The 26,876-nt window shown below is 41.8% G+C and overlaps 1 protein-coding gene across 2 annotated transcripts in view; it reads right to left on the reverse strand.

Annotated features, from left to right (window-relative positions):
• LOC142658178 (FERM domain-containing protein 4B-like) overlaps positions 1–26,876 on the reverse strand; it is a 183,952-nt gene that overhangs the window by 88,214 nt on the left and 68,862 nt on the right. The window contains exons 3-5 of one of the 2 annotated variants that reach the window (XM_075834025.1): positions 24,938–25,032; positions 21,568–21,660; positions 7,691–7,775 (exon numbers count right to left, since the gene is read on the reverse strand). In XM_075834025.1, coding sequence (XP_075690140.1) covers positions 7,691–7,775; positions 21,568–21,660; positions 24,938–25,032 — 273 coding nt within the window. Of the gene's footprint in view, positions 1–7,690; positions 7,776–21,567; positions 21,661–24,937; positions 25,033–26,876 lie in introns of those variants that run through there. The other variant, XM_075834027.1, reaches the window with a different exon arrangement.

Below are 26,876 nucleotides of genomic sequence, written 5' to 3' on the forward strand. Positions count from 1 at the left end.
GTGAACATAGCCTTAAGGCCCCTGTCCATGATCCGCAGCAACCCAGTTATGTGAATGCAGAGTTGAGGAGGGAGGTGACACCACCAAACCTCCATGCTCTTTCGAAGATCTGGCTCCGGCACTCAAATTGCTGGTGGCGAAAAGGGGCCCAATGCAAAATGTGTAACATGCCCACCCACCTTGCTTCTTCCGTATCCCTGTATAGTTTCGCCCATAGGTCGGGATGAGGTAAGATCTAGGGAGTGGATATTTTTTCGGTAATTCACAATAAAACCACATGTGATTTTTCCCTGTTTTATTCTACAGCTCCTGCAGAGGAATAACACCGGTGTCTCCCTAAGTGACAGGGGTGCATTTTGGTCCCTCAGGCACAGGTACCTGGGTGTGACTGCTAACTTTGCACCCCCTATAGCTACACCCCTGATCTCACAGATGATTTGGCGAGCTCTTGCAGGTGCGTCCTAAATCTCCCTAAAGTTTCTTACCCCCCTACACTGCCCCCTATGTACATCTCTAATCATTACACCCATCCCAATGACAAGTCCGTGAATGGAGCATGACTTGTCAATGAGCCGTTTACAGCCATTCACTATTGTGGTCACTTTCCTTCCCATTTTCACTATAAACAAATAATGCCGCATGAAGGGTTAAAAGGATATTAAAGTTTGGTGTCAGCTTCTATTCTTCCTAACAACAGGAGTTCATGTGAAGTTTACCGCACCCATGGAACAATAGGGAATTATTATAGGGTGTGTTAAGTCGGCTTTGTGACCTGCAAAAGTAGCAGAAGGCGAATTAGGCGCTCGTCCTGTCGGTCTACGTTGGGGAACATTGCAGGACTCAGGATAAAACTGCAAAGGATTATCAATGTGAGTCGGTTTATTAAGCGCACAGGAAATCTACATAATAAATATGACTGCAGATTCATAGCTTGGAGATTTTACAGTTCATTAAACGTATTAATAAGCTTAACCCCTCAATTACCCTGTCTGGGAATGCCCTCATAATGATATTAGCAGTAGTGTTAAAAAGTAAGTATAACTTTGCCCCCAATTTTTGTTGTTGTTGCATTGCTTGAATGAAAAATATCCTACCGTTTTGTGTATACAGCTTCTATGCAGACTTACATGTTTATCTATGGTTACAAACAAACCCTGCAGTCATACTCCCGTGCATCTGTCCTCTACTTCTTGCTAACATACACTACCGTTCAAAAGTTTAGGGTCACTTAGAAATGTCCTTATTTTTGAAAGAAAAGCACAGTTTTTTCAATGAAGATAACATTAAATGAATCAGAAATACACTCTATACATTGTTAATGTGGTAAATGACTTTTTTGTCTGGTTTTTAATGCAATATCTACATAGGTGTATAGAGGCCCATTTCCAGCAACCATCACTCAGTGTTCTAATGGTACATTGTGTTTGCTAACTGTGTTAGAAGGCTAATGGATGATTAGAAAACACTTGAAAACCCTTGTGCAATTATGTTAGCACCGCTGTAAACAGTTTTGCTGTTTAGAGGAGCTATAAAACTGACCTTCCTTTCAGCTAGTTGAGAATCTGGAGCATTACATTTGTGGGTTCGATTAAACTCTCCAAATGGCTAGAAAAAGAGAGCTTTCATGTGAAACTCGACAGTCTATTCTTGTTCTTAGAAATGAAGGCTAATCCATGCGAGAAATTGCCAAGAAACTGAAGATTTCCTACCACGGTGTGTACTACTCCCTTCAGAGGACAGCACACACAGGCTCTAACCAGAGTAGAAAGAGAAGTGGGAGGCCCCGCTACACAACTTAGCAACAAGACAAGTACATTAGAGTCTCTAGTTTGAGAAATAGACGCCTCACAGGTCCTCAACTGGCAGCTTCATTAAATAGTAGCCGCAAAACGCCAGTGTCAACGTCTACAGTGATAAGGCGACTCCGGGATGCTGGCCTTCAGGGCAGAGTGGCAAAGAAAGTCATATCTGAGACTGGCTAATAAAAGGAAAAGATTAATATGGGCAAAAGCACACAGACATTGGACAGAGGAAGATTGGAAAAAAGTGTTATGGACAGACGAATCGAAGTTTGAGGTGTTTGGATCACACAGAAGAACATTTGTGAGACGCAGAACAACTGAAAAGATGCTGGAAGATTGCCTGACGCCATCTGTCAAGCATGGTGGAGGTAATGTGATGGTCTGGGGTTGCTTTGGTGCTGGTAAAGTGGGAGATTTGTACAAGGTAAAAGGGATTTTGAATAAGGAAGGCTATCACTCCATTTTGCAACGCCATGCCATACCCTGTGGACAGCGCTTGATTGGAGCCAATTTCATCCTACAACAGGACAATGACCCAAAGCACACCTCCAAATTATGCAAGAACTATTTAGGGAAGAAGCCGGCAGCTGGTATTCTATCTGTAATGGAGTGGCCAGCACAGTCACCAGATCTCAACCCCATAGAGCTGTTGTGGGAGCAGCTTGACCGTATGGTACGCAAGAAGTGCCCATCAAGCCAATCCAACTTGTGGGAGGGTCTTCTGGAAGCATGGGGTGAAATTTCTCCCGATTACCTCAGCAAATTAACCGCTAGAATGCCAAAGGTCTGCAATGCTGGAATTGCTGCAAATGGAGCATTCCAAGACCAAAGCAAAGTTTGAAGGAGAAAATTATTATTTCAAATAGAAATCATTATTTCTAACCTTGTCAATGTCTTGACTATATTTTCTAGTCATTTTGCAACTCATTTGATAAATATAAGTGTGAGTTTTCATGGAAAACACAAAATTGTCTGGGTGACCCCAAACTTTTGAACGGTAGTGTACATTCGGTAGCAATGGCGTACATAAAAGAGAGAGTGCCCCATAGTAAAGATCAAAATGGGCCCCTCTATTTTGGTACCAGGTTTTGCCATACAGGATAAATGGGCTATGGTTTTTGTTCCCCCTTCACATCCTTTCCATAACCCGTAGGGTATGATCACATGGCCTATTTACGGACGTAATTCGGGCGTTTTAACCCCCGAATTACGTCCGAAATTACGGCTTGAAAGCGTTGACAAACATCTGCCCATTGAAAGCAATGGGCTGACGTTTGTCTGTTCACACGAGGCGTATATTTACGCGTCGCTGTCAAAAGACGGCGCGTAAATAGACGCCCGTGCCAAAGAAGTGTCATGTCACTTCTTCAGACGTAAATGGAGCCGTTTTCCATGGACTCCATGGAAAACCAGCTCCAGTTACGTCCGTAATGGACGTGGCGTTCAACGCCTGCACATGCCGTTACAGCTGAAATGACGGGGCTGTTTTCTCCTGAAAACAGCCCCATAATTTCAGCCGTTACGGACACTGCCGTGTGAACATACCCGTAGGCCAATTCCCTACCCTCTTTGTTTGCGGATAGTGCAGTTACTCTAGAGAGGGAAGTCCTGCACAGTAGCAAAGAGGATGGGACCAAAAATGGCGTCAATCTTTAAGGGCCGCATAGCGGCTGCATGGTCTGCCTTTATACTGTGTATGCCCTTGTTCGATAGGTGAGCATGAATTAGGGGACAGATTGGACAGATTGGAGGGAATATGACTACAGGATCAGACTACACTGGATATGTTTGTAGTCTGTAACCATGGAGACACATAGAAGATTTTTAATAAATACTACTTGCAAAATTGCTTCATTTCTCATTTTAAAAGCATTGGAGCAATAAAAATAAGTTGGTTCCAATGGTGGACATAAACATTTCCTGAACTGTAATAAAGGAAATACCATAAGGAAACATTCTTCATAATAGAATTATAATAAGGATGTTGTCAATATTATGTTCCTGAGATAATCAATGTGGTACTGCAATATTATTACTTTCCCTTTAAGGATTCTGTAAGAATCAAACAAACAAGTTTTATTGCTTGTTAAAGTCTATCTAAATAACAGTGACAGTGGACAGATCTGTATCAGCTATATGGGAAAATGTTGCAAAGCTGAAGATAATTAATCGTGGGGGTGCGAGGTTGCTGCGTTCCTGTCTCTATCAGCAATTACCGGGTCATAACTATAAAGGGTCAATATAACTGCTCAGTCAGGTTGGGTAATAAAGAACTAGCAGAGTATTTAGTACTTTATGATGTCCTCACTCCACTTCTGTTTTTTTTTCCATTTATTAGTGTGTCTGTATATTACCATTCACTCCAATGGAGAATGACTGTGGACGCTGAAAGCGGGACTCGTTCTTGTAGAAATGCGGCCATCAGGGCAGGCACAGGAGATATTGTTGCCAAGAGCCCAGTCAAATAGGTCCGATAAAGGGGCCCACGAGGCCCTATCGAACGCTCGTTCCCGATCATTGCCCTGTGTAAACAGGGCAACGATCAGCCAATGAACGAGCAAACGCTTGTTCATCGGCAGCCCAAAATGTTATTGGTATCGGCAGCACATCCCCCATTGTGAAAAGGGAGGCGCGCTGCCGACATGATAGAAGTGTATGGGGACGAGCGATCGTAGTAATGAGCGCTCGTCTTCATACATAGCTCCGTGTGAAAGGAGCAAACGAGCGCCGATCAACGAGCTGTCTCGTTGATTGGCGCTCGTTTAAATGGCCGACGTCGGGCCATGTAAGACGACCCTTATTTCTCGTCTGTCAGTTACCATCCAAGAGTAACATATGGGAGCCTTTAAATTAATGGGATCCATTTAATAGAAAATAGTGTGCAAACATTGGGCACGTTAACTTCACAGAAATCACCAACATCAATGGTCATAATATTCTGTCTTCTATTCCCGCTAGAGGAGCCCACAGGTTTTGTAATCTATGTATATATTTGGAGTAAAGTAGATGTGGGACGGAGATGGGGGGGGGGGGGCATTTGAATGTAATGGAGCCAGATATTTTGAATGTGTAGAGGTCCCATCTGCCGGACTTTACTGATATAACTTCAGAATACCTCGTTGGCGTAATCAATCTGCATTGACTCCATTTTTTTTTATGGTGTATTAACCTCCATTGACTTCAATAAAAACCTGCATGCAAAAATTACAGATGGTTTTCTGATAGTCGGTTAAAATGCCCAAAATGCTAAAAAAAAAATGTTACATTCAACACGTGTCGAATTTGAAAATTGCAAATCCGACACTAATTCTTACATGACCTGTGGACGTGCTGCTGGCGTGTAGCAGATCTGCACGAAAATGAGCCCAATTGTCTTTCATGCTACTTATTTCCGCAGCTGATTTTTTTTCTACGGTGCAGAAATTTTTACACAGCATGTGAATGGGGTTGTAGAAATTCTTATAAAATCTGACAGGGCCTTAAAATGATTCACTGTTCCTTCACCTCCGCTGTTCAGGTCCTCTGTTGCATCCGTTTACACTGCTGACGTGAGGATATTTAGGTAAGCGGGCCGGCCAATCATGGGCCGCTGCAGTTACATGTCAAACACAGTGACATCAGGACAATAATTATGGCTAGTGTGCTCACGTGAAGTGTCATCCCTATGGACAACTCGTTATCACAAAGCAGTTGAACAGCGGAGACATGAACAGCGGCAGCGAGGGAGCAATGATATATTCTAAAGGTAAGAATTTTATTATTTTAACATATATTAGCATTTTGGGCAATTTCGTGTTTTGTTTTTTTTTGAATCCCTGGAACATTAGGCCCTGTTCACACAAAGGATTTTAAAGTCCGCCACAGAATTATTCCTGCCGTCGGCAGGAATATTCCTCGTCCCATTGACTTCAAAGGGAGGTTCGGGTGGAATCCACCCGAAGATCGAGCAGGACGCTTCTTTTTCCTGCTAGCTGAAAAAATCAGCTCGCGGAAAAAAAAAAAGCATTCGATTCCCTTTTGAAATTAATGGGAGGCGGAATTATGTGGTGGAATCCGCTGCAAAAATTCTGTCATGTGAACAGGGTCTTAGGCAGAATTCACACATAGTGTTTAAAAAACGCCATAAAAAAAAAACATGTACAAAATGACACCAAATTAAAAACACCACTAAAAACGCCATTAAAAACGCATGTTAAATTTCAAAACTGCTGCGTTTTTACAAGTTTTTTGATCCAATTTTGAAAAATTCTGTGTGTGAAGGAGAAGAAACTGCGGCACGGGTCATGCAGTCCGTGTGTTTTTGCTCTTTGGGTCGGCTCCCTCTACAGGTACAGGATGTTGTGTTCCGGTAATAACTAAGGATCCTTCAATGATTTGGACTAATGCCTTTTTTTCTGAATTTATAACCCTGATAAGTATAACCTACAGTATATGGGTGTATCTGAGGAATACCGCGCTCTAATATCCTCCAGCAGTTCAATAGTTATAAAAAGGGGCTGAGGTGCGACACCTGTAAGAGCTCAGGTATCAGCTGATCCCGCGCTGCAGATTCTCCAGCCGGTTGGGAATGACCTTCGCCCTCTTCTCTTTCTGCGTCTTTTAAATTCTGCATTTCTGTGCTGACATTGTCATTCAAAGTGCAACCTCTACAGCCGGTAGTTCAGTTTTATGCAAGATGCCGATGGCAAGATGCCAAAACCATAACCTCCATGTTTATGGAAAAGTATAAAGCGTAACATAGCCGCACGGTTGAGGAGAAGGACACGTCTATCAAGCTCAACCTCTCAGATTGCACAAGTCATTAACAAAATACAACATTTACTTGCAGGTAATTTTTTTCTAGACCATAAGGCCTCATGCACACAGCAAAGCCATGCGAACAGACTGTACCGGCAGCACATGAAGTCCATACGGTTTTACTAACTCCGTATGGCACCGTTATTCCCCCCTAAAAGTAATGCATATTCTGCCCTAGACAGCAGCTAGTTTCCATGGAGACACATAGGCCCGCATAATAGCTGCATACACAAAACGGTATTGGAATTGTTGCTTTATTTTCTATATTAGATGCATTTGGGCAATAAAAAATATGTTCTGCCAGTTGATAATGTCTTTTAAGAGATAAGGCTTTACAAGAGAGATTTAAACTAACTCTCCTCTAACCGCAGTTCCCTTATAGACAGGGGTCTCGCTGCTGGTTCCGCACAATCAGCTGTTATCTAGGGGTGAATTGTGGGCGCACTGGGAACCCACAGGTGTAAAGCGGACCACAGACATGGGATAGCGATTTGCCAAAAGCTGTCATCTGCTTGTTTGCCACTAGAAACCGAAAAGGGGCACGGGCGTGTTTCTATGACCAGTACATTACTTATGTATTGCAGGAATGATACATTTATATACAATATATTTATTTTTTCTTTTGTTGAGAATTTTGTTTATAACAATATGTAATGTTTTAAAAAATCCGAATGTATGAAGTTCTCTACGCCAGTTTTCTGGCATAGAAAAGTCATAATTTGCGCATGAACTTGCCATTTGCGCAAAAATGTTGCGACTTTTCTATTCTAAACTTATGAAACTGGTGTAAATGATAGCGTAAATCTACTATAGCTGAAGTAGATTTAATTTTCTGGACACCCAGAGAAGGCTCCTAATTTATTAAGACGCGTGCGCCTCTTAATCTAAAGAAAGTTGGAGTAAGATGCACCTAATTTATTAAGGCTGGCATATAAAACTGTCTACGATAAATCATTTTAGCCACGCCACTTTTCAGAACTGATGAGGAAGGTGCAAAAAATGTCTAAAACACGTAACAAAATGTGGCACACGGAACTGACGCATTTTGCTTAGTAAATCTTCCTCAATATCTGGAATTACAAATATATTACCTTGAATACACAGGCTTTTGCATTGAGAAAAAACAATTCCACCGTTGTGATTTCTTTCAGAAATGTTATACTTTCAATGTAAAACCTGGAAGGAAAAAAATAAAAGTTAATTAAATTGATAATTTATAATTTCATTTATTCAAGTGCAACTTTTCGGTAAAAAAATTATAATAAGGTTCTCTTCAGTGCAGTAAAGTGAATCCTACCTTGCTGCAAATCTTTACCATGCAGTGGGGAGCTGGAATCTGATTGGTTGCAATGGGCAACTGCACCACTTTTCTTTTGCACCTGCTTTGATAAATCCTTAAATCATGGGCTGGTTTAAGAAAAGGCAATTGAGGCAACTGCATAAAGCCCAAAGTCCATGTATCATGATGCCTATTTAGATACAGCCACAAGCCGGGCTGGCCTTAGGTGTATGCAACCTCTGCTGAAGGGGGCATTACAGGGGGCCTGGCACCCAAGGCATGAAAGAACCAGTATTATTTCGTTATTGTATAGCATTTTATTAGATTACTTTATGTATGGAGCTGTTATATGGTCACTATATGTTGGTATTATTTGAGCACTGTATAGGCATTGTGAGCAAACACACGATCATCTGCTGGTCGTATCGTTTAAAAAAAGTAAAATATTATCGTTGTCGGCAGCACATTTTCCTGTGTAAACAGTGAGAGGCGCTGCCAACATGATAATAATGTATGGGGACGAGCGATCGCGGAGTAACGACCGCTCGTCCCCGTCCATAGCTCCGTGTGACAGGAGCAAACGAGACATCGTTGATAGGCGGTGGCTGCACCGGCCAAAATCGGCCAGTGTCATAGGGCATTAAGGCCGTCCGTGGCCAGAAGTATTGCTCGACCCACGTTACTGCTGCTCAAGTGATACTAATCTCCAAAACATTCTGAAACACCCTTTTGTTTTAATGATAGAAGTTAGTATAAGGCCTCATTTACACGAGCGTGATATACGTCCGTGCGACGCACGTGCTTTTCACTCGGTTCGCACGGACCTATACAAGTCTATGGGGCAGTGCAGACAGTCCGTGAGTTTTGCGCAGCGTGAGTCCGCTGGGTAAAACTCACGACATGTTCTATATTTCGCCGTTTTTCGCGCATCACGCACCCATTGAAGTCAATAGGTGCGTGAAAACCACGCATGCCGCACGGAAGTACTTCCGTGCGAACTGCGTGATTCGTGCAACAGCTGTCAAACTCTGAATGTAAACAGAAAAGCACCACGTGCTTTTCTGTTTACAAACATACAAACGGAGTGTCATAATGATGGCAGCTGCGCGAAAATCACGCAGCCGCGCATCATACACTGATGACACACGCAACTGTTAAGTGCCTTTTGCGCACGCAAAACGCCGCGTTTTTTGCGTGCGCAAAACGCACACGCTTGTGTAAATCAGGCCTAACCCATACGCCTTTTGTAGTCCGGTTCTTGTAACAGTTCCGTGACAATCAAGACTTTTGGCAAGATTGATATTGCAGTGTGTATTAAAGAACATTTCCCCTAATATAATAAAAAGTCACCAGTAAATAGCCCCGTGTTTGTTTTTTTTGTGTGTAATATCTGTAAAAGCTTGGTGACATCCAATAAGGATACGTTACTAGTTATCACCCAGAATTCTCAGATTTATAAATGGAAATTTTTTCCCTGTATCCTTTGCTCTCATTCAGCTACATAACTTGGTGATCTACTAATCTTGTAATACTGGGTTACTGGCCCTTTAAATATTTAAAGGGCCAATCCAATTTCTTTAGTAATGGTATTTTAAGTAAAGAACGAAGTGAAGATGCAGGAGGACCATAACCTACTCTATGTTTGTGTATAGTAAAACATTGGTCAATAGTGTGACGGCAGTACCAAATATCAACAGATACTTCATCATGAAGTCTTGCAGAAAGCATATCTTTCCAAAGTAAACATAAAAATTCCATCAGCGTAGTTTTTATGCCTTGCTCAAAATGACAGTAAAGTAACATGACGGCATCAGGAGGGATTTGTTTTTGAAACAATTACAAAACTCTGGATTTATACATTTTTCCTCCTTCATTGTATTAATATGAATAGACAAAAGAACATCTCCCATTGCAAGTCACACATGACATCTAATACTACTATAGTCTATATTGTGCTGACAGACCTGCAGGGAATATGATATCCTCCAGAGAGTAGCAGGTTGACACAGGGACACTCCCTTCGGACACCCACCCATCAGAAAGTTACCCCTTACCATATGGATAGGGGGTAACTTGTTGTAATACCCCTTTAAGAAAGAGCTTCACTTTCTGCTTATAAAAATCCTCATATGTTACCCAATACACGGGCTCCAGCCTGTCTGAAGGGGGAGGATCAGTTGAAGTTAAAGGGGTTTTCTCATAATCAATATTTATCACCAATCCACAGGATAGGTGATAAATAACTGATCGGTGGGGGTCCGACCGCTGGGACCCCCGCCGATCACTAGAACGGGCTACCTTGCCATTCCTGAAAGCCCCATAGAAATTAATGGAGCGGTGGCCGAGCATGTGCAGTACCACTTCATTCATATGGGGCTACCAGAAACGGCAAGGTAAGCCCGCTGTAGTGATCGGCGGGGGTCCCAGTGGTTGGACCCCCCACCAATTGGCTATTTATTACCTATCCTGTGGATAGATGATAAATATTGATTATGGGAAAACCCCTTAAGACGTGGGGGGCTAAGGGGATAGATTTACAGGAGGGTGAAAGGTGAGATGAAGACGGGAAGAAGAGGTTTATAAGAAGGGCTGGAGAGGGGTTATGCCAGTGCCTTTTGAGAGTGGGAGACAAAGCAAGCTTAGGGGAAAGGGGCCTTGTTCAATTGTGGTCATGTATTGTGTGTGGCAGGGCTCAGCCTGGCAGCTGTGGGCGTTGCAATGTGCATGCTGAGGGTAGTCTCGGATATCGCTCGTGGGCCCCAATGCAAAATCTTTAACAGGGCCCACCACCTACCATGTGCCACGTATAATAATAGTGTTTTCTTATGTGGCAGACTTGCAGATAGGTCTGTAGGCCCCCATGGGTATCACGGCCTGGGTGCGACTGCTACCTCAGGACTGCCTATAGTTACGTCCCTGCTGGAAGCTACCCTGAAGGGCCAGCTGGTTGCAGGCAGAAGCAGCTGGCATAGTGGTGGCACAGTAGCGGCAGGTGGTGACCCGCAGCATTTGGGGAAGGGGCTGGGGGCAAGTGCCCAGACAAAGGTTGATGTGTCGCAAATGGTCAATCTATTCAATGTAAATGAATGTGGACCCCAACAAACATGTCTGTGTTGTCTTTTAATTTAATTAACTGGCATAGAGAGAACCCCCATTATTTAGAGAAGTGGTCTCTAATCCGTGGCTCAACAGCTGATGCAAAACTACTATTCCAAGCATGCCCTGATAGCCGTAGACTTGTAGTTTTGCAAAAGCTGCAGAGCCACAGGTTGAAGGTGACTGATTTATAGATTTCTCGTGCAGATGTTTGTTTACTTCGGTGTTTGTGCTCTTTTTATGTTTACAGAGATGTTCTTCCGACCTGACCACCCCCCGTGCTCCTTCCTGTCTTGCCATGTTCCCATGTTACCCTAATGATGTACAGGAAACTGCTAAAGAAATGTATAACTCTCTGATAGGAAACAGAAGTTATTGTTTGTGATGTATTCACATAAAAGAACAAAAATTTTTGTATTTGGATTTAAAAAATAAATCACGAACAATTGAATAATTTTAAACAGGAAGTCACAATTTTCCTCCTAAATTTAGTTAGTACGGCTCCATTCACACTAGCATCATGGCTTCTATATCGCTGTACCATATCCGTTAGACAATGGATCCAAGCGGTGACCGACACCGATCTGTTATTTTAACAGCAAAAATAACGCTGCATGCTGTGCTGTTTTTGTAGTCAAAAGTGACAAAATCCCTGACGGAATGTCATAGCGAATATGTGAAGAGCCTTAAGCTCCTTTTACAACGCCTTATTTTGGCCTGTGCAACAAGCGCCGATCAATGAAACAGCTCATTGATCGGCGCTCGTTTGCTCCTTTCACAAGGAGCTAGTAGGGGGACGAGTGCTCGTTACTCTGAACGCTCGTCCCCATACATTTCTATCATTTCGGCAGCGCGTCTCCCTGTTTACACAGAGCAATTGTCAGGAACGCGCGTGAACGCTCGTTTGCCCGATAATTGGCCGCTGTAAAACGGCCTTTAGACAGTCATTCAAATAGTATATAAATGCATATATGTGTCTGTGGATCGGCATCCTAAAATCTTTTTAGGCAAACTTACATAAGTCTCACAATTTTTTACCTAAGTCCAACCCATTTTAAAGTTTGTGAAACAGTCCTGCAAAAATCTGCCAAATTTGGCAGATTTCTGAATTTCTTTTTAAGCAAGTCACTAATATTCAAGCTTACACTATGTTGTGCTTACAAGAAATATTATGAAATTCTAAGATTAACATTTTACTTTCGCTGTCAGATTTTTACTAAATTATGAAACAAAAAAATAAAAAACCTTTCACTTTCATCCAACGATTGAGTTACAGAGAATCAGAGTCGTTTCAAAAAGCAGTATGAATCATTTCTCCCGCTCACATCCAGCTAGCACTCGGCTTAACACAGTTTGTCCAGCTCATAATGGGTCAGCGCACAATGGGCATTGCCAATCGGTTCCAGTTTGTACCCATCCTCCCTTTTAATATGTAACATCACATGACCAGAATAGAAGAAAATCTGGTTCCAAGCCAGTTTAATGGATACATTAGGGCAGCAGCAGTCGTGTAGCTACAGGGGGTGTAGAGTAAGCAGTCGCACTTAGGCCCTGGGGCCTGAGGGCGCCTAAAGGCGCTTCTGTCACAAAAGAAGACACCAGTATTATAAATGGCCCATGATAAGAGGGAGCTGCTACAGATTTTACATTGGGGCCCAGGAGCTTAAAATTAATCCTCATGGCAGAGGCGTGCAATCTGTTGCTCTCCTGCTGATTTGCCATTCAGGTCTTTGAAAAAGGTTGGTGACCACCCCGGTGAGATATATTTACTGCCGGTTTTTAGATCTTAGGGGCAATGCCGGCATTAGAAACAAGGATCTACACATAGCAAACAAACGGAGTGGTTACAAGGCTTTAATATAGACCCATAGGGTCCCCAACAAATGCCTGTTAAGAAAAATATTAAAATATCCCAATAATGAAACACAAACACCAAAAATGTAAGGTTTGTCCCCATAGGAAAATTTAATTTTGCACACAATTCTGAAATGAAAAAATATTGGAATTGTTTTTACCTCTTTTTTTTTTATACTTCAAATTTGGCAAATTTACCGTAAAAACCTCTATGCGTCTCTATAAAGCCCTATATAAAGAAGTTGTCTGGTTTTGAAAACCCATTTTTAAATACCATATTAGAGGGGCTTCCCCTTTCAGGACCCTCATTTATTAGTCAATGCAGGGAGTGATTACAAAAGAGCATCTCCCTCTGGAGGAAACAATCATTACATGTTGTAATTCTTCACTTCCCCTGTGGTGGAGCTGCAGGGAAATTGAACACTTGCTGGAAGCTTCCCCCACAGATTATAGTTGGGTGCTGGGGATCCAAGTAGTGGGATACCTTGAGATATTCTTATGGTTGAGGGATTCTTCTAACAAAAAGGGATTCTTTACAAATTAATTATTAATTCAATTAATATAATCTGATTGCAGAGTGAGAATTATTCGGCACACTCTTGAGAGATGAGATTTTTTTTTAAACCCAAACTCAATTTCCTTGTTCGATGTCAATTATTACAAGCCACAAAGGAAACACAATATTTTTATTTCTTCGGATATAATACTCGGCGAGCCCATTATCATCATTGAACGAGCAGATTTTAAACCTATAGGATACAATTAGGAGACCGAGTCGTGTGTTCGGTGGCTGCGTATGGCTCCCAGGGGTCTCACTGTTTAGTAGTGGCAGGATATGACAGCATGGGACTGGTGTTCTGTAGAGATAAGTAGGCTCCTCGCTCAGTTGTGGTCCAGTATTGCAGATTAGAGGATCCGTCTTGTGTTTTTTTTTATACGAACGCATATAATTAAAGTGTAACTTCTAATATTAGTCCTGCATGTTATAGCCAGATAAGATTAACCCTGTTCACTTGATGTCATTGTAAAGGAAACTGGGGGGGCATTTTATGGTAAAATGTGTCATTATTATTTAAATACGTAATTTATTGTCACGTCTTATCTGTGATCATAATTACCCCCGTATTGTACTGGATTCTATTACATTTCCATAACAATATAAGACTATGCTGAAGCTGTGGTCCTAAAGTTTAGATATTCTTTATATGCTTGCATTGCTATATATATATATATTTACTTAGGGCACCATCCCTAAGTGAATGTCAATCACCGTGTCACGTTTGTCTTTTTTCATCTACAATATTCCCATAATTGACTGTTATGGTATATTTCCAGTATATGTTACATCATTCTGATCTGTGTGGGTCCAAAATATGTGACCTCCGCCGATCTGAATAACGAAGAGACCACAGTCCCGTCATTCTAAGGATTAGTGGCGATCCAGTTAGATGAAACCCCTACTAAATCAGTAAGTGATGGAAAAAACGCTTTAAGGTTTAGTCCAGAGCTGCATTCAAAATTCTGCAGGCTATATAGCTAAAAATCTCATTTTCGCTCGCTCAATATCAGCATAGAGCTTGCTCTGTAGAATAAAATTGGGAAATGTCATATATACGCTTTATAAGAGCTCAGCTAAACTGTTGGGGGTGTGTCGGTTGACAAGCTTGTTGACTGTTTCCAATAACAACAAGCAGAATTTTGATGGCTGTGAGTCCTAGTAATTTAGTAAAGCGATTTATATACAGTATATACTGCATATATATATACATATATGTATACAATTATGTATTCAGAAATTTCATATAAATAAATACTATATATATATATGTGTGTATAATGTTTCTATATATGCAATTCCTGAATACATAAGTGTAGGTTATTTTCAGGTTCCCTGTAGGTGATTGTGTAGGATAACCTTTTATAAATGATGTTTAAAAAAAACAACAACTTTCTGCAAGATGTAAAACCTCAGGGGGCAAAATACCAATTCTGTCTGATTCTGATATACAACTACAGGGTTGTCACAAAGCAATTTTACTGAGAAGACAAAGAAAAAACTTAATTTAGAAGGAAAAAAATATAGAATCTCTAGTCGTAGTGTAATATAAAACATGTAAACAGAGTTTCTCTCATTCCTTTGGCATAAAACCGAAATTCCATTTTGCAATAAATTGGTTTTCTAATACATTTCAGGCAGCTGTAAGCGTCTGCTGTGACATGTAAATACCCATATCCTGGTAGAATGAAACCTCCCTGTGGACGATTGTGGAATGCAAAACCTGAACATGAGACTATAAAAAATGGAGCATCACAATTGTTTATAATAAACATAGCTTTAAAAGGTAACTCTATCCAAAAACCCCCGTGGGCCCACTTTAGTTTTTTTGTTTTTTTTTAATAGGCATTTATTGGCTCTCAGGGGCGAAACTATAGGAGATGCAGAAATTGCGGTTACACCTGAGCCCAGGTGCCTGAAGGACCCAATTACCCTTCTACCCCACAGGAGGATATCAGCAACTCATAGTTAGGGGGTCCCATTACAGATTTTGCATTTGGGCACAGGTGCTTTAAGTTATGCCTCTGTTGGCGCTACTATACTAATATAGCAACTGGACTGTTCTATTAGTTGTGACCAAGGGCGTAGCTCTGCCAGTATTATAAATGCTGCATTTTAGGTGAAGGGTCTTGTTACAGATTTTGCATTAGGCACTGGCACTTTAAAGAGGTTTTCACACTAAGAACATTTATGATCTATCCGGAGGATAAGTGATAAATGTATGATCACTGGGGGCCCCACCGCTTGGACCCCTACCAATCCCTAGAACGAGTGTCCCGAGCCCATTGATCGCAGTGAGGAGGAGTTGAAGCGGCGGTCACACACGTGCACTGACATTCTATTAAATGTCTATGGGGCTAGCGGAAACAGTCAAGCGCATATCTGTTTTCGATGGTTTCCCATTTTGAGATGGGAAGGGGGTGTGCTCTGCTGAGACCAGTGACTCTCTCCGCAAAGCTTGTAAATGGCAGTATTTCTTAGGGTAACACACTGCATCCACATGGAGTCCATGCTACAGAAATTTTAGGGGATAATGGCTCCATATCAGAGGAATACCTAGGTATAGTAGGGCCCCTATAGATGTCTATGGGTGCCATATAATAGCTCTGTGCATTTTGGAGAGTGTATGGAGCCATCTCTTGTATGGAATATCTGTCCATAAAAACGGTCGATTGTCGGCAGCACATCACCCCGTGTTAACAGGGGATGTGCTGCCAACAAGATGTAAATGTATGGGGACGAATGATCGTATTACCTATTGTCGTCCCTATATATTCTGATCATTTCCCTGTTTGAATGGAGCAAACGAGCGCCGATCCACAAGATGTATTGCCGATCGCTGCTCGTTTACCATGTATACTTTAAAGGGTAACTAAACTATAAAAAAAAACGTCTGACATGTTATAGTGACATGTCAGACGTTTTGATCAGGGGGGGTCTGAGCACTGAGACCCCATTGATTGCTAAAACGAAGCAGCAGAAGTGATGGGGTGAGCGCTGACCCGCTTCATTTCTGATCAGCTTTTCTCAGAAAGCCAAGAAATTGGTGTACGGGTTCATAGACTTTCTATTGAGCCCGTACACCAATTTGATTTCTTGACCTTTCAAGAAAAGCTGATCAGAAACAAAGCGGCTCAGCGCTCACCCCATCACTTCTGCCCTTCGTTTTAGCGATTGGTGGGGTTCCGACCCCCACCGATCAAAACTTCTGATATATCGTTATGACATGTCTGGAGATTTTTGAAAGTTTAGTTACCCTTTAATTTGGCTTACCCTTTGCAGGTCTTTATAACATTGGAGCGGATCTGTGCTGGGAATGATATCTGCAGCTGTCGCCAATCCTATATACAACACTAATTGAAAGACCACGACAAACATTTATTCCATGACCATAATTACGGCTTTTGTTGGATATAATGCTCAACTGGATGTACAACATCTTATTGTTGCATCTTCTTGGAAACCCAGCAGCTAGATAACTAAGAAACCGTAGACTTTCTCTCTTCAGTGTCTTTTATTATGTTTTAAACAGTAAAAATGTGTGAAGTTGTGAGCAATACAGAATAATGAACAGGCGTCTTCATTGTCTGGAGCTGGATTGTGAAGGTCATCTCGGTGTCAATTTCATGTTCGGAAAAGACTGCAGGGCATCAGACAGGTACGTTCTTGTAACTCAATGGAAGCCTGAGACTCACTATAGATAGGTAAAAACTTATGGACTTTTAGACGACAGAATGAAACTTCTCAGTAGTCGCCGCCTCGTTCTAAAGTTATCTATGATCCTACTAATTACGGATTTAGGTTTACTTGGATCTGTCTGAACACAACTGGTTAATGATAAGGTGTACTGGTAACTACCTGCATATTACTGGGTATGGGACAAGGCCTACCGGTATCTTCCTGCAATATCAGTCACACACCGGTATACCAACCAACCTGGAGATTCTCAGAACTGGAGATACAGGAGATAAAGTAGTGATTGTAGGGGCAGATATTTTCATGGACTTTCCGCCAGTCATCACGCTGAAGAACACTACAGCATATACAATAATAATAATAACATATACAATGATAAAAACAAGGGAAAGTTTCATAATTAAAGAACCTCTAATAACAATGGAAGAAAAAGAGGGGAGACCCTGTCTGTAAGACCTCACAGGCTAGAGGAAATAGACTTATAGTGAAAATTCACCCTTAGACCCCATTTGGGGGCTATTCTGTGCTGATTGAATTTACTTTACATTTTTTATCATGCAAAGTGGCTTTTTTTTCTGATATAGAGCTCTATTTCCCATGAATAACTGTAACATCCGCGGCTGCAGACCGCATACTCTTCTCATCCTGCCAACGCCTTCCTTCCCAGAGATGCCAGCACATGCGGTCGTCCTGGCCTGCAGTGACCACTATGGTGCGTGCGCGAGCTCAGTCCTGGTCTTAAAGGGCCAGTGTGCACATGTTTAGAATTGTATAATCACCCTGGACTATAAGAAGGGCCCTGCCCCGTCACTCATTGCCTAAGCATTGTTGTGTTTACCTGTGTTAGTCTTGCAAATGGTCCCTTAGTGTTTTCCAGTTCCCAGTGTTCCCGTTCCTGCTACCTGTATCCCGTGCTAACTTGTTCCTGTGCCTTAGAGAGTTGGAGTCGTGTTGTGCCACCGATCACGTCTGCTGTGTTACACCACGCCCGGTGTCTGCTGCCAAGGTCCCATCCGCGCCTAACCATCGCTACTGTCTGAACTACCATAGGTACCCTTATTCGGACTATAAACTTTACTTGGTACACTGTTCGGCCAGCTGCTCTCCCTCTACGGCGGTACGGCCCAGTGGGTCCACATACCCCCAGATTGTGACAATAACCAAAGTGTAAAAAGATAAAATTCTGGTTTCCTGCAGTCACCACTAGGGGGAGCATAGTGCATACAACTTGACTCATGCTCCCCAGTATTGGACACTTGGTTATTATCCTAGGGGATTCAACAGGGACCTTGCTGGGTTTTCCTACCAAAGTCATTTATGGTATATTGATTGCATTTGCTATTAATGTCTGATTGATAGGATAATTAAGATCCCTACCAAATCTGAGAAGAGGTATGTATATTCCCGTTTCAGGTGGAAAAGAAGCAGGTCGTCTGTATCCATATTTCCCATAGACTATAATAGAAAGTGATCACCTCCCCAACAGGTGACCAAACACCTTCATTCTCGGTGGAACGCCCACTAATCTGATTTATATGGCATATCCTATAGATATCCCATAAACGTCTATAGTGAATTTGGTGATTTTTTGCAGCTTCACACATGCAGAAACTTCACAGAGTCCAGATCATGCATGTCTGCAAATATTATAAAGTGACTATGTCCTTTCACTCGTCCTGGCCGACAAGCTGCTTGCAGTTCTCTCCGGCCAAACTTTTTTTGAACGTTTCCGGCAGTGTTTGTGGCAGACTCAACCTGCGGTAAAACTCACAAAACCAGTAATACCAGTCTGCTAGTTTAAACACGATGCCCTTTCCTCTACATATTATATAATGGTATTTCTTTATTCCTGGTCTCAGTGACTTTGCCCTGTGTAGTTATTGTGATAGAATGGGTGCAACATATTGGCTGAGGTTCAGATGAGTAACTAGCCCATCCGGCCATCATTAGCCCACGCTTCCAGTGTTTATAAAGGCAGGGCTCAGGAAGACAATCGCTTATCTAGGACAATACAGAATTAAAATCAGATGCAGTCAATCAAACCTCCCAGGACGCAATAGTAACATCATGCATCAGCAATAAAAAACAGACCAGTTTTCTGGTTAAGAAAACCCATTTATAAATACCCTATTAGGGAATTCAGAATTAATAAAGGGGGATCCCCCATTCATGATCATCATCTATTAACCACAGCAGCTAAAATTAGCATGTTTCTCTCTCTGGAGGACCCAACATGTCAATGCATTACACAGCCAGTCTATTGATTTCAATGTAATGCTTCATTTCTCCTGTGGTGGCACTGCAGGGAAATGGAACACTTGCTGCAGAGTTCCCAACAGATTGATCTGAGTGATTGCTGGAGGACGCAGCAGTGTCACAGCTAATCCTAGAGGGACCCTTTTAACTCTTTGTATGGCTCATTCTATTCTGAACTCATTCTTTTTCTGAAAACAAGTATCAAAGTCTTTGCAGGAAGAATTCATTGCATTGAAGCTTTTTCAGCCTGTTCATCGGCCACAAGTTGCTAAGGAGCTTGTAAAAAAAGAAAGCTTCTCTGTGTCTGGCATCGTAAAGAATAAAAACCAGGTCTTTATTGTCTTTTGTTTTCTCGACAATACTTCAGTAGAATGAGGCAACACATTCTGCACTGCTGTGGATTATATAGCTCTACAGGGGACGTAACTTTTCATTAATTTATATAACACTTTCACACATTCTAGACATTACAGTAACAAGCTCGCAAACACGGCTTATTACTATGTGCGAGTGACGCCCCTGTATAAAGGTTTCCATCTGTGGTCAGTGTAAAGCTGTCCGTAGATATCTGCTATGACCACTTATAAGCCTTCCTGGAGTCCAAGCACTTGGTCCCCCCAATCAACTCTTCTTTTGGAGACCTATCAAATAAAAAGGAGTGGTTTTGTCCAGAGGTGTAGCTAATAGGGGGCGGGCTACCGGGGCACTTACCCCGGACACAGAATGTAGAGGGGGTGAAGCATTGGTCACCTCAACAGTAAAGAATAATAATTGTCTGTTATCTATTGAATGAATCCAATACATAATGGCGTGTATACTCACCCTCCTTGCTCCTGGCGCCGCTGCACTAGGTCCTGACGCTGTCCAGTGCCCGGCGCTGAACAAGAGCCGAGAGCGAGGAGGGTAAGTATAATGTCTGGTCTGGGGGTCTGAATATTTCTATTTCGCCTGATCTTGGGTCTGAATTAAGGTAGAGGGTCTGCAATCTGGATATATTTAGGGAGTCTGATCTGGGGTCTCATATTAATATAAGGGTCTGATTTTGGTTCTGATATTAATACAGGGGTCTGATCTTGGGTCTGATATTAACAACCTTATCTTTATATATACTGTATGTATGCATATGTAGATATAGATATAGATATTCATAGACTTGGCTCGCTAATTAAAGTTGCAGGGGTGCACAGGTCAGTATGTTAAAGTTGTTGGACAGTAGGACATATTCACCCTCTATCATTATGCGGTAATATTATAGTTTATAAGATAATATAATGCTGATTGCAGCTTACATCCAGTGTAATGTTAAAATACCTCTGACCCAGTTCACAGGGTGTGTATGTGCTCATCCCGCTGACTAAGACCATCATCAGAGGACTACAATACAATAGACAGCTGCTAACACCCACAACAAGTTGTGTCCAGCAAACTGCATGTACATTGCAATGGCAAAGCTCTCTTCACCTTGCTGCACATAATGGGTAAATAGCGCACCCTGCTGGAGAAGTAAAATCCCAAAAAATAACCAAAGCTTTTCTATTATTATGAGTCCATATAAATAAGTATGCACCCTGGAAGAGTATATAGATATGAGATAGATAGATAGATAGATAGATAGATAGATAGATAGATAGATAGATAGATAGATAGATAGATAGATAGATAGATAGATAGATAGATAGATAGATAGATAGATAGATAGATATGAGATAGATAGATATTAGATAGATAGATAGATAGATAGATAGATAGATAGATAGATAGATAGATAGATAGATAGATAGATAGATAGATAGATAGATAGATAGATAGATATGAGATACATAGATAGATAGATAGATAGATAGATAGATAGATAGATAGATATGAGATAGATAGATATGAGATAGATAGATAGATAGATAGATAGATAGATAGATAGATAGATAGATAGATAGATAGATAGATAGATAGATATGAGATAGATAGATATGAGATAGATAGATAGATAGATAGATAGATAGATAGATAGATAGATAGATAGATAGATAGATAGATAGATAGATAGATAGATAGATAGATAGATGTATTAACTATGTAACTATATTATAAGTTAACAACACCTATGGATGCTTCAAAAAAGTCAGTGTGATAGACATGCAATAATACATAGAATCTGGAAGGGGGGGGGGGCAAATACTTTTCCATAGCACTGTAAATTTGATTTTTTTAACTGTAAACAAGCGATAACTTACCTTACAACAAAATACAGTGTTACTGGGCCCGTTTTCTTTGGCAAGTCATGATCGAGCACTCTCTGATCTAATTGCAGCCAAGCGTACTGACCCCTGCAGGAGGGAAGAGATATATGTCAGAATTTATAGATTTAGTTTCTCATACATGTGCACCTTTATTAATGATGTATATTTCAGATGGGAAAATTGAGTCAACTACGTGGTTGGCATAAGATAAATAACTTGTTGTTATAGAGGTTCTCCTACCCGTAAAAACAACCCCCAACAGGATCCACATGGGGAAAAAAAACCAAATAATATACTACCTGTTGGGGCGCCATTGTCCCCTATCACGTCTTGTTTACAGTAGCGACGTGCCGTACACAACATGACCCAACCGCTGGCCGCAGCTGTGACATCAATATGGACAGCATGTCACAACCAGAAGGGTCTAGCAGCCTATCATACAGAGTGTTCATTCGTAGATCCCACTAGAATGACAAGATACTATGTCTTAAAGGGACTGTCCAGTTTAGGGAACCCATTTTCAGATAACCAATTAGGGATTTCTGTCTTAATAGAGGGGGGTCCTTCCTCTCTACTTATCTCTTGGCCAGAGTAGAGAGCGGTTATAAAGAGTGTCTTTCGCTCTGGAGGACCTGTCCTGTCCTGCATTACACTGTACACTTATTACATTATAATAAACTGTGTAATGCCTAATTTCCCCCGTGGTGGCGCTGCAGAGAAACACTTACTGCCAGATTTCCCCATAGATTACAGCTGATCGCTAGGGCTCCTAGAACGGGAACATTTTGTGATTAGTTTATTATAAAGAGAGACCCTTTGATCAAGTAGGGATTGTCTAAAGCGGAGAACCCCTTTAAAAAGGTTCTTTCAAGGAAGAATCTTCATACAATAATAAAATGTTCCTGTCTTTGGTTCCTGCTCTTGCTGAAGATAATGGGGAGGATCGAGAGATTTGGACTTATAGACTTTACCAAAAGCTATATACTAGTGACGAAGACCTTGTGTCATGTCAGACATTGAACTCTTTAGCTCTCCCTAGTGCCGGCTTCAGGTATGTAGAATTAAATAATGTAGTGCAGTTGCACACGATCGAGTGCCACTCGGGACGTTTTTCACGTCATTCGAGTGGCACCCAATAGTTTTCAGGGACCCATTCACTATAGGGGTTTAATTCGGTCCGTGAAGACAGACCCGACTTTGCGATCCATGCAAAGATAGGACAGGTCCTATCATCCGACGCATCACGGACGGGACCCGGCCGGCACACACAGTCGTGTGCATGAGGCATTAACTGGTTCCCAGTGTATATACGTCCGGCGATACGGGTCCTTAAAACCCGCGCCATATAGTATTTACGGTGCAGGTTTTAGCTTGCTGCCCAAGCAATCGGGCAGCTGAATGCTTTCGCTGCTTCTATCTTCTCTGATCTCTTCTACACAGCGCTCAATGAGCACTGTGTATATGAATAGAGGCAGCTGCAGCCCCTGTTTCAGAATGGCAAATTATCTTGTGACTAGTTGGTTTATAGGTGCAGTCTGTCCTATATTTACTTTAATGGTCCCCATTCCCCACTTTCAGCTCCGCCTAATGTACTACAACTTTATTAAAATTAAAGGGACACACTAGCCAAAACTAAACATTCCCATGTGCTCCATTCTGATATTCCATGTGTCAGTCTCTGTTATTTATCTCTATATATCAGACCGGAATGGTTGCTTACCAGCAGTGTGAATCCGGCTCGGTGACAATTTCTCTACTTGAGTCTATGGAGATCTGTGTCACCCATCACAGGCTTCAGCAGTTCCTGTACCACTAGTATTACACAGGGGGGGGGGGGGGGGCAGAAACTTCTATCATCGGCTACTACTGATACGTTTCTGTCACACAGGTATAATGTAGAAGAAAATAGCGCAGCCTCCCTGTCTGTATACTTATGGTTTCTCAGCTTATTTAGGAGAATATAGAGAGATGTATAATCACAGTGTCCCCCAGCATGCAGAAGTGGTATGCACTTTAGCTGATCATGTGATGCGGTGCTGAAGCATCATGGGATTGATAGCAAAGCAGAGAGGAAGAGAAAGCTGGGGAAATCTAAGAATCAAGATGGAGGCGTTTTTAACGCACAGACAAGGCAGCAGTTCAAAAAGTAAGTGCAGTATATATAAAAGAAGTGTAGAGGGTGGTATACAGTCAGGTGGGGGTGCAGACATGGAAAGTTGCGTTTCCACTGAAGCTCTTCTTTAATTTCTACCATTCTGATTTAAGTACGCCACTAATATTAGGGAATAATGACATAAAATTACGCTAATGCTCATAATGCAATTTTTTTAAATATAATAAAGTGTCTTGTAACTGTCCCTTTAAATATTATCCCTAAGGCAGTAGGCACTAGAGCCCGCTAGACCCGTCTAGGTCTGTCACGTACCAGCTATTTCTCTCCAACTAAACATCAGAGAAAAAATATGAGTTGTACGTGCAAATAGTCCCTCAAGCCCAGAACATCACTTACAATTTAGTTTATCAAGATTACAAATCTCTCCCCAAACAATACCGCAGTGTAGTGGACATGACAGATTACACTTTATAGCGTAAATCAGTCTATGTCGGGGTTTTCTGCTGCCAAGGCCAACGCTATCAATGACAGGAAATAGCTGGTATAATATATGAGCGGCCTGGCATGATTGTACCCCCAGAGCCAGGCACCCAGCCCTCATTCATTTCTATTAAATTATTCAAATATGTAATTATGGGAAGGTTATTTTACATATGAACCGCTACTAATTGATTCATCCCATTCCGTTCTATTGATAGAGAACATAATGTCAGGCTCGTTAAAAATTAATAACGAACCGGCAAATTTCACGTCATTCGGTTATACGTTTCTAAACTGGGAGCGTGGTGAGCGGCTCCACAGACTAACGGTAATGAATAATTTCCTCTGAAGTTCATTGAGATTCTCGTTAATCATATTCTTTATGCAATGAAATATTTTCTTGCTTAAAAGATTAATGAGTAAGTATATGCCGACCCTGTGATATCTTCTTATACTCTACTCAGGAATATGAAGAAAATTCCTTTAATCCGGCATCAATGAGATCTGATTGGTGACGGATCATCAAATAATCTAGATTGTCGGGCAGTTATATAAAAGTAGAATAAACGGTCAGCACTAAATTTGCTACTAAAATAGTTTCTACTTCTGGTTTTGTGACATTCGACATTATATTATATACAGTTCTGTGCTTGACACAAGTGTCGAAATGTCAAGACTTTCTGCACTATTGGATGCTGGATTAAAAGAATTCTGCTATATCTTTTTCTGGGAGAGCTGGGTGACAGTAATATGACTATTTAGGCTACTTACGTATCATCCACAAACGAGATCCCGAAATATTCCTTTTCCTTCAGATTGAAGTGTGAGGCCACCAGGTCCAGCAACTCCCGGGACAACAGCTTAGGCTGCGACAAGAAAATAAAACAGTATTAAGCCTTAGAAATAAGAAATAATAGATAGATATGAGATAGATACAGCGGCGTAGCTATAGGGGGTGCAACATTGGCAGATTAAGTAGACTATAGGCACTGAACTGTTACACAAACTTGGGCCCCCCTTCCCCACCTTCACACTGCTGTGTCTATAGTGAATACCACCTTTCTGTGTGAGCATTGACAAAAGTTACGATTCTCCTTGTCAAAGGGCTGTGTCCCTACATACTGACAGTCTCCAACCATCGCTGACAGTATCACACTTTGTAGGGACACATCCTCTTGACAATGGGAATGGTAACACACATTTGCCTATTAGTCCTGGGTACACAAAGACTTTATGTGGAATATAAGGATTTCCTACAACAAATATGTCAGAGGGGACAGATCCTCTATAGATCCAGTGACTCACAGGTGACGTCTTCTCTGATTGGAGTCGTTCTCTTTTCTTCTCCATCTGACACAGACCGCTATGGCGACTACTCCTGATGAGACATCTTTGCCCCTCTCTTCTGCAGACATTTCCAGCCTTTATAGAAACACAAAAATTCAGACACCTAGGCCCATACATTAAAAGGGGTTGTTCAGGCACGGACCGGTTTTTCATACTGATAACCTATCCACGTGCCCGGACAACCCCTTTTACTCAGACTAATAAATTCGGACCCCAGACCAGATCCTAGAATACATACAGACCCCAGCCCTTCTAAACTATTGCAGTCCCCCAGTCCCCCAGTCCAGACCCTCGATAACAAATACAGACCCCAAAACAAGCACCCTAAATAAATACAGACCTCAGACCCCCTAAATACAGACCCCCAGACCTGACCCCCTAAACTAATACAGACCCCAGACTCCCTAAATAAAGACCCCAAAAACTAATACAGACCCCAGACCAGACACCCTAAATAAATACAGACCCCAGAACAAGCACCCTAAATAAATACAGACCCTAGACCAGACCCCAATAATACAGACCCCGGACCTGAACCCCTAAACTAATACACACCCCGGACCTACATACCCCATAAACTAATACAGACTCCAGACCAGATCCCCTATATACAGACCCCAGACCTGACCCCCTGCACTAATAATGACCCAATACCTGACTCCCTTAAGTAATATAGACCCAAGACCAGACCCCCTAAACTAATACAGACCCCAGACCAGACACCTAAATACCGACCCCTAAATAAAGACCCCTAAACTAATACAGACCCCCTAAATACAGACCCCAGACCCCCTAAATACAGACTCCTTAAACTAATACAGACCCCAGACAAGACCTCCGAAATACAGACCACAAAACGGACCTCTTAAATATAAACCCCAGACCAGACCCCCTAAATACAGACCCTCAAACCAGACCCCTTAAACAAATCCATCCCCTTATACTTATTTAGCAGCTCACCTCACCTCACAGTCTTCTCTATGGAGTCTTGCTGCTGTTCTAGGACCTGCAGTCATGTGACCAGCAGGTCTCTAAACAGTAATAAGAACTGCAGAAATAAGGTCATGTGACCTTATGTCTGCATGTCCTTTTGCAGGACATACACAATGCAGTTTTGTCTTATTTTTTTCCGGCGATTCGCGGCAAAACTGCATTGTACTTTGGGCGGCCTCGGGAGGCCGCCCAAAACGCTCTAATGATGATCCGCCATTGGGGTGCACAGGTAGCAGGAGCAGACAGACAGACATATTAGATAAATAGATAGATAGACACCCTAACGCAGACATTTAGTTTAATTAACTATTTTATGTTTTTGCTGTTAACCTCTATTATAGCAACAACTGGCACACACGAGACAGGGCTG

The sequence above is a fragment of the Rhinoderma darwinii genome, chromosome 7 (genome assembly GCF_050947455.1).
Source record: "Rhinoderma darwinii isolate aRhiDar2 chromosome 7, aRhiDar2.hap1, whole genome shotgun sequence".
Classification (NCBI taxonomy): domain Eukaryota; kingdom Metazoa; phylum Chordata; class Amphibia; order Anura; family Rhinodermatidae; genus Rhinoderma; species Rhinoderma darwinii.